The sequence below is a fragment of the Piliocolobus tephrosceles genome, chromosome 20, assembly GCF_002776525.5.
Source record: "Piliocolobus tephrosceles isolate RC106 chromosome 20, ASM277652v3, whole genome shotgun sequence".
In the NCBI taxonomy this organism is placed as follows: Eukaryota; Metazoa; Chordata; class Mammalia; order Primates; family Cercopithecidae; genus Piliocolobus; species Piliocolobus tephrosceles.
In genome coordinates this window covers 4,241,619-4,250,802 of record NC_045453.1, presented here as the reverse complement: position 1 = coordinate 4,250,802, position 9,184 = coordinate 4,241,619, and the positions used below count along the sequence as shown (strand labels likewise).

Sequence of the window (9,184 nt, the reverse complement as noted above, 5' to 3'; positions counted from 1 at the left end):
ACCCGGCTAGTTTAGCCAGGATGGTCTCGATCTCCTGATCTCGTGATCCGCCCGTCTTGGCCTCCCAAAGTGCTGGGATTACAGGCTTGAGCCACCACGCCCGGCCAATATGTCTTCTTATATGTATCAAAACTCATACTGAACAATGATCTCTGGGTTGGAAAAGATGATTTAGTTTTTGCACCTGTCTATAAGTCTTTGACCACAAGTTAAACAAAAACATAAACAAGTGTAGCTGGACCTCCTTTTTGAAAGTTTCAGAATGTTCTTCAACTTGTATCTCAATCTGCCTCTGTGCAGCATTTCCACTATAGGTTATTCCCCCCTTGAAAACTTTAACTGCCTAGGGTTCTGTGATTTCACTCTTTCTTTGTTTTCTTCCTAACTTTCAGGCTGCCCCTTCTCCATCATCTTTTGGGGTTCCGCATCTGTTATTTGTCTTGCTGGATTCTTCTGGGGTTACTCTTCTCTTCTGACAATAAAAACTCTCCACATTCCTAGGAAAAGGCTGACAGTCCTATAGTCATGATAACAAGTACATACCTTGAAATGTTTTAAACGTTTTTTATGGTCAATGACAACTTGATTCAGTGAACACACTTCTGAAAGCTAATTGTCAGTGACAGCATTGTGCTTTGAATATGTCAATCAGCTTTGAATTCATTTCAGTGTACACACTTCTAAATTCTCATTAACCAATTCCCACCTCTGTAGCCAATACAACTCCCTCAAAATGTGTTCCCCAAATGCTGTGTAAGTTCAACACTTCGCTCTGATGAAGGAGCTTATGATGGACCAGCATGGCTCTCCTGTTCTTAAGAAAGCAGGCCGGGCATGGTGGCTCACACCTGTAATCCCAGTGCTTTGGGAGGCTGAGGCGGGTGGATCACCTGAGGTCAGGAGTTCGAGACCAGCCTGACTAACATAGAGAAACCCCATCTCTACTAAAAATACAAAATTAGCCGGGCACAGTGGCGCATTCCTGTAATCCCAGCTACTCGGGAGGCTGAGGCAGGAGAATTGCTTGAACCTGGGAGGCAGAGGTTGCGCTGAGCCGAGATTGTGCCATTGCACTCCAGCCAGGGCAACAAGAGCAAAACTCCACCTCAGAAAAAAAGAAAGCAATCATTTCAGCATTTTGGTTTTAGACACTGAGTGACAGTTTCATCCTTTGACAATGATCTTTTTTTCTCCTTCCTCTGGTGCTGCCACATATCCTAATAACAAAGTTTATGATCTAGATGAAAGTGTTGGTTCTGAACCACTGTTCCAGGAAGAATACTGGTTGAAGAACCCAGGCTGATCCTCCCACTGAAAACAGCGAAAAAAATGTACTTAAAATATACAACAAAACTTTTAAAACATCTTTAACTTTGCAAGAAAGTAAGGCCAAGAATATTAAAACCAGCCGGGCGCAGTGGCTCATGCCTGTAATCCCAGCACTTTGGGAGGTCGAGGTGGGTGGATCATGAGGTCAGGAGTTCGAGACCAGCCTGACCAACATGGCGAAACCCTGTCTCTACTAAAAATACCAAAATTAGCTGGGCATGATGGCACGCACCTGTAATCCCAGCTACTCAGGAGGCTGAGGCAGTAGAATCTCTTGAACCCAGGAGGTGGAGGTTGCTGTGAGCCAAGATCGTGCCATTGCGCTCTAGCCTGGGCGACAGGGGGAGACTCTGTCTCAAAAAAAAAAAAAAAAAAAGAAAGAAAGAAAGAAAAAAAAACAATATTAAAACCAAGTGCAAGTGGGCACTCTTTCGAATGCAGTGACTGAAGCTGGCTTTTGTCACAAAGACACTTGCTGAATCAGGTGAACTTGAGCTTTGGTTTCCATGGCTTTGGCCAAGGTGGGGGTAAGCAGGGGAGAGAAGGCAGTGACTAGGGTCTGAAAAAATACGAGTCTCATAGGAGATCCCTACATAAATCTCAGTCCTTAAAGTGTTACGTATGCTGTATAAAAATAAAGCAGATACAACATCCCTTTTCCTTCACCAGAGGTTTTCAAGGAAAATTGCCTGATTTTGAACCTAAGTATTCAGTAAATAGAAAAAAGTCCTCACTGAGAATTTATAATCTCAAGGTACATCTCACATAGTCTCTCAGCCTGAATTCACAGTACATGGGTCATATGGAAAAAAATCAAGCCAGACTAGTAGTGCTAAAAAGACAGAAGAAAACAAAGGAGTAGACCTTTAACTCAGGACTCAACTAGTTTACTCAACTAAACTTCTGAGGAAAACGAACAGACCAGAGCCCCAAATCACAAAATACGCAAGGAACTAAGGCACTATGAATTAAGGTCAGCAGAAATCACAGTCTAGAGATTCAGACTTTCAAAGACTTCAAATTTCAGAATTATCAGGAATAACAAGCTTAAAAAATAATGAGACCCAAATTTCCCATCATGAATTAGGTATTATCTAACCCTTTGAATAATATAATTAGACCTGTGAAGAATTTCCAATGTTAGATGAAAGTAATATGTTCAAAACTGGAACTTAGCAGGTCTGGCAAGCATAAACTGCAGAAGCAGGTGGTTCAGATGCCTATGTCACCCATTCCTGCTTTATTGCCTCTTCTTCATCACACTAATAGTATCATGAGGGGTTCCTATGGTTAGTTAATAAAGGAGGAAAAAGCAAGGCCAGGTTTGTGGAATGGTCTGCATGACATGCTAGCACCAGACAGAAGTGCTGCATTACAGCCTGATGTGGCAGTGGCCCAAAAGACAGTGGTTAAGGGAAATCCTTCCAGCAGAAGGAAGGCTTGCCTAGGTATGGATCTACAGTAATTCATGAATTCTGGTAATGGACTGGCTGGTTGTTTAGGTTCTTGGGAAGAGCAAGATTGGAAAATTTGTAACAATGAAGTCTGTTGTAGAGTTATGTGGATGGGACAGGATGTGAAGATTTTTTTTTTTTTTTTTGCTGTCACAGGGAGACAAGTAAAACTCTCAGTCTCAGTAATCAGGTGGACAAATGACCCATCCTTTCACCCACAATTGAGGGGCCATCCTTACCCTTGGATGTCCATGTGTGATCAAGGCTTGGTCAAAGAGATGGGTCTACAGAGCCATAGAAGCTTTTCGACAGCTTCTATTTCAACCCGAAAGACACTGGGGCAAAAAGGAGTCTTCATAGCTCACACTTGGGACAGTCAATTTCCTACAGTGATATGGTGACAGACAAAACCTTCCTCTAAGGCCATGGTTAGTAGGAAAATGAATGCTTTCACCTGAAGTGTCTCCTGTTCTAGAAAAAAAGCTTTTAGTGTCCTAGTAGCTACTCTCACAGATGCAAAGATTTAGAATTTTGATCATGACCACTTATGCTGCCATTAAGACACCTGTTGAGAAGACAGAAAGACACATGAAAAAATTGTTGTTGGAATAGCTAACTAAGCTATTGAGGTTGTGCATAGGTCACCAGCAAACAAGAAATACTAAAAATAGGTTAAAACTTGTGGAAATAATTTGACATTTCAAGAAGAGCACTGAAGAGTTTATCATTGGAAATAGTGAAAATTTTAGACTTCTTTACACAGATGTTTCTATTAATAGAATAACATATTGGTGGGGAGTGGGAGGTCACTGTGGTGTTTTATCTATATGTGACTTAGTTTATCACTCTGAGGACAGGGGTGAGTGACATCCGAGAAGAAGTCATGAGGTATGGTGAACATTTGGGGGAGAGGTCTGAGTTCCCTGTCCCGCCTCAGACTCTTCAACCATGTCTTTCTTGCTGCTTACTTCAAAGTAGTCTGTAGTGAACCTTATTGTTAAAATATTATCAATAATTCCGGGTGTTGAGTCACTCAAGGGTGTGGGAGATGTCGTAGGAAGTCGCCTGTGGTCTTCATTAGATGGAACGCAGCAGGCTCGAAGATTTTTGCATGTTTCTTTCACTGCTTCTCCATCTTTGCATTGTTTCCTGCAGTGCCCTGATCTGTTCCAGCATTTTTTTTCACCACCATAGGCTGAATAATAAAAGGAAAGACCACTGATTTTGGGTTACTGATGCTCTCAATTTCACTAGCATGACTGTATATCTGGCATCCTGTATCCACACTGTGGATCATAATTAGATGATGGCTGCAAGACTCCCACCTCAGGTCTGGTAAATACTGAACTTCCCATTTGCCCGTTTTTAACTATTCTGAAAGTGGGATGAATCTTACCATCATTGAAAAGAAACTCGTCACGAGGAATTGGGGCTGCTTATAATGAAGCTACCTGTGCCCTGTGTAAAGGTACCTGAGTAAAGAAAGTACATCTTTTTTTTTTTTTTTTGAGATGGAGTCTCACTCTGTCACCAGGCTGGAGTGCAGTGGCATGATCCTGGCTCACTGCAACCTCCGCCTCCCTGGTTCAAGCAATTATCTTGCCTCAGCCTCCTGAGTAGCTGGGACTACAGGCACCCGCCACCACACCCCGCTAATTTTTGTATTTTTAGTAGACACGGGGTTTCATCATGTTGGTCAGGATGGTCTCGATCTCTTGACCTCATGATCTACCGGCTTCAGCCTCCCAAAGTGCTGGGATTACAGGCGTGAGCCACCGCTCCCGGCCAGAAAGTACATCTTGTTGTTACTTCAACAAGTACATCTTGCTGCTACTTCAACAAGTGTGATTAAGTTATTTGCATTGGTCATATCCCATTCTACTGCAAAGTATACATTCATATGAGTATATAAAATATATCTGTGTAATGTATGTTTATTGCAACATAATTCACAACTGCAAAGATATGGAATCAACCTAAGTGCCCATCAACCGATGAATGAATAAAGAAAATGTGGAACATATACACCATGGAATACTACTCATCCATAAAAAGGAACAAAATAATGTCTTTTGCAGCAATTGGATGGAACTGGAGGTCATTATTTTAAGTAACTCAGGAATTGAAAAACGAATATCACATGTTCTCACTTATAAGTGGGAGCTAAGCTATGGGTACACAAGGGCATACAGAGTGGTATAATGGACATTGGAGTCTCAGAAGGGAAAAGAGTAAGAGGAGGGGGAGGGATGAAGAACTACCTATTGGGTATAATATACACTACTGCAGTGATGGGTGCACTAAAATCTTAGGCTTCACCACTATACAATTCATCCATGTAACCAAAATCCACTTGTACCCCTAAAGCTATTGAAATTTAAAAAATAAAAAATTATAACCCAAAGTATAAAATAAGCATGTGTCCAAAAATACAAAAATTAGCCACGTGCGGTGGCACATGCCTATTTCCCAGCTAACTCAGGAGGCTGAGATAGGAGGAACACTTGAACCTGGGAGGCAGAGGCTTTGGTGAGTTGAGATCGTGCCATTGCACTTCAGCCTGGGCAACAGAGTGAGACTGTCTCAAAAAAGAAAAAAAAAAAAAAAAGGAAAAAAAATAGATAATAAGAGAAGAAAGTATAACATACTTTATGTGGATATATAATATAAGCATTATGAAAATACAAAAAAAAGATAAGCATTATGGAGAGAAATGAAGCAGCGAAGGGGTTTAGGAAGTGTGTGATGGGAAATAGTGAAAGACTTACCTTGAGGTTTGAGAAGGAAGAGACAGGGTGAGCTATGAGACTAACTGGGGGCAGAGTATATATCAGGCAGAGGAAGCAGCAAGTGCAAAGGCTTAGAGGCAGGACCTGTCTCAAAGGTTGTGAAAAACAATAAGGTAGTTATGGTGAGTATAGAGTAAGTTAAGTGGAGAGTAACTGGAGAAAATATAATGGGAGTTGATTTCACATAGAATCTTGCAGGTCTTTGAAAGAAAGCCATTCAGAACTTTTGATCACAGGATGATAAGAGAAATGCAGATTAAAAGAACAGTATGAGGGAGACTGAGGCGAGTGGATCACTTGAGGTCAGGAGTTTGAAACCAGCCTAGCCAACGTGCTGAAACCCCATCTCTACTAAAAATACAAAAATTAGCCAGGCATGGTTGTGTGTGCCTGTAATTCCAGCTACTCAGGAGGCTGAGGCAGGGGGATCGCTTGAACCCCCGAGGCAGAGGTTTCAGCAAGCCGAGATCATGCCACTGCACACCAGCCTGGGCAACAGACCGAGACTCTGTTTCAAAACACGAACAAATGCAAAAAAACAACCATGACAGTAAGAGGTTATTTTATATTCATCAGCTGGGTGTTTGAAGGATTATGGTGATAGAAAAACCCTTGTGTATTTTCGATGAGAGGGTAGGGAGATCTCCCTGTCCCTATAAATGTCGCTGATTTCTATTCTTCTTCCTCAAATGTAGGGGCTGTTTAAGATAAAGCATCAAGACTTTATGCTTCTTTGTCTCAACTCTTTGCTCCAAGAGAATGACTCCAAATTTATAGCTCTTAGTACTCAGACTTGAAGCCCCAGATCATGTAATATATCCTTCACTCCGCATATGCTGAGTTTTTATGACTTGTGGATTGCATGTACAAAATCTTTCACATCTGTCTCTTTCCTAGTCTCAGTATCTCCACTAGAACTCCAAGCAGACCAATTGCTTTCAAAGGGATCACACAGAATTATTCCTGTTTGTGCTGGAATTGTAACTGGAGAATTATTCAAAACCCCCAGAGTTGGCAATTTCTGCTGGCAGTATCCTTTAAGATACACAACTTCTGATTACTGACTTCTGATTACCCAGGATCCCTTGGGGTAGGAACACAAGCACAGGAAGAGCCAGTGGCAGGAGTTTCCTGGTCCCTGCGAAACAGGAGAGGTTTCCCTGTTTCCCTACCCTGAATGCCAGGGTAGACCCAGGCGTTCAGAATGCCATGTGCAGTGGGAGTCTGAACAAGAGTTACTGGCCTCTCTGCAATGAGGGAAGAGGAATAAAGGAATTAATGGAATAAATGTATTTTTTCATTTTCTTGCCCACCACCACCAGACTTACATTTAACTTGGTTATTTGCCCTCTGGGAATCTATCCTATTTAAGCCCCTGTCCAAATATGTAAATATATTAATGTTTGTACAAGCATATTCATTGATGTGTTGTTAGAAAATTAAGAAATGTCTCAAATGACTATATATGACTTTATAAGGCTTATCCTACAGCAGAAGTATACAACTTTACAAACAATAAGGCAGATCTTTAGATGGTGACATGGAAAGATGGCCACAGATAAGAAGTGAAAGAAGACTGCTGCACAGGGCCAGGCGCGGTGACTCATGCCTGTAATCCCAGCACTTTGGGAGGCTGAGGCTGGTGGATCACCTGAGGTCAGGAGTTTGAGACCAGCCTGGCCGACATGGTGAAACCCTGTCTCTACTAAAAATACAAAAATTAGTCGGACATGATGGTGCACGCCTGTAATCCCAGCTACTTGCGAGACTAAGGCAGGAGAATTGCTTGAACCCAGGAGGCAGAGGTTGCAGTGAGCTGAGATTGCGCCACTGCACTCCAGCCTGGGCGACAGATCGAGATTTCATCTTTAAAAAAAAAAAAAAGAAAGAAAGAGTGCTGCGTAGCCATGCATGGAGTATGTTTACTTCGTTATAAAACAGAAATATTTAGATTCATTTTTATGTAAGTTCGATCATACATTGAAATGCACCTTGAAAAACATAAAACAAAGAGGAAACAGGCTCTCTTCACCAGTGATTTCAAAGTTCTGGTCATGCCTTTAGATATACTTAAGAAAGCAGTGATTATGAAAAGCTTAGATTTTCACTGTAGAAGGAAGAAGAAAAGCCAGTTCTGTCTTCCACATAACAGCTCAGCCGATAATTTCTGACCTGTTCACCAAATTCTAGAACATTAGAAACAAAAAGTACCTCATTACAGCGATAGCAGGACTTTTAGGGCCAAGAAAACATGCAAAGTGGGCTGCGGGAATCATTTTCAAAAGCTGGCACAAGCTGGAAAGAGAACAGATGTGAGCCTAGCTTTCGCCTAGTTCCTTAGGCAGCAACTTGGAATATAGAACCAGGGACAACTCTGGATGGTGGGACTGCCCCTGTCTATTGAGGATAACTGTTCTACTCCCAGGTTTTACCTCAGTCAGGAACATAGTCCCAGTGTGGGAGCTGTGGAGCTGCCCAGGTTGGGGGTACAGCGACACATTGGAATTTTCACGAGCCAGAAAATTTTCTGCATCCATAAAATGGGAATAGCATGTATCTCACTGGATCAATAGAAGGAAATTTATAGGAAGGCATTAAGGGCCTGGCTTATATATAGATGCTCAATAAAGGGCTGATTCCCACACCTGTAATCCTAGCATTTTGGGAGGCTAAGGCAAGATCACTTGAGGTCAGGAGTTCAAGTCCAGCCTGGGCAACAAAGTGATGCCCTGTCTCTACAAAAAATAAAAAATTAGCTAGGCATGGTGGTGCATGCCTACAGTCTTTGTTACTCAAGAGGCTGAAGTGGGAGGATGGCTTGAGCCCAGGAGTTTGAGGCTGCAGTGAGCTATGATTACACCACTGCCATCCAGCTTGGGTGCCAAAGCAAGACACTGTTTAAAAAAAAAAGTCCCAGTGCAGTAGCTCATGCCTGTAATCTCAGCACGTTGGGAGGCTGCGGCAGGCAGATCACTGAAAGTCAGGAGTTCCAGACCAGCATGGTCAACATGGCGAAACCCCATCTCTACAAAAAATTAGCTGGGCGTGGTAGCACATGCCTGTAGTCCCAGGACTTGGGAGGCTGAGACAGGGAAATTGCTTGAACCTAGGAGGCGGAGGTTGCAGTGAGTGGATGTCGTGCCACTGCAGTCCAGCCTGGGCGACAGAGCGAGACTCCATGTCAAAACAAAACAAAACAAAAAACAAAAAAAGGGCAACTGAGGCCATCAGATCAATTCCTTCCCATGTCAGCATTCTGTGGACCATTGGCCTGCATTGTAAGGCTTCAGCTTGGTAATCTTTATCTGTTCACATACATTTGTTTCAACTCCTCTGCCAGAATGGGCAGGGTCCATGTCATTTTTTTTTTTTTTTTTTTTTGAGACAGTCTCGCTCTGCTGCCCAGGCTGGAGTGCAGTGGTGTTATCTCTGCTGTCTGCAAGCTCTGCTTCCTGGGTTCACGCCATTCTCCTGCCTCAGCCTCCCAAGCAGCTGGGACTATAGGTGCCCGCCACCACGGCCGACTAATTTTTTGTATTTTTAGTAGAGATGGGGTTTCACTGTATTAGCCAGGATGGTCTCGATCTCCTGACCTTGTGATTCGCCCACCTC

At 42.7% G+C, this 9,184-nt stretch overlaps 1 protein-coding gene and 1 non-coding gene across 2 annotated transcripts in view; both read right to left on the bottom strand.

Moving 5' to 3' along the window:
• Positions 1–106: 106 nt before the first annotated feature.
• LOC111548262 lies at positions 107–234 on the bottom strand. Its single transcript, XR_002733342.2, has one exon. It is a non-coding gene; the product is annotated as a small nucleolar RNA SNORA40 (small nucleolar RNA).
• Positions 235–2,912: 2,678 nt separating this feature from the next.
• DEFB118 (defensin beta 118) overlaps positions 2,913–9,184 on the bottom strand; it is a 74,989-nt gene continuing 68,717 nt past the window's right edge. The window contains exon 2 of the mRNA XM_023220583.3: positions 2,913–3,978. Coding sequence (XP_023076351.1) covers positions 3,665–3,978 — 314 coding nt within the window. The 3' untranslated portion in view covers positions 2,913–3,664. The remainder of the gene's footprint in view (positions 3,979–9,184) is intronic.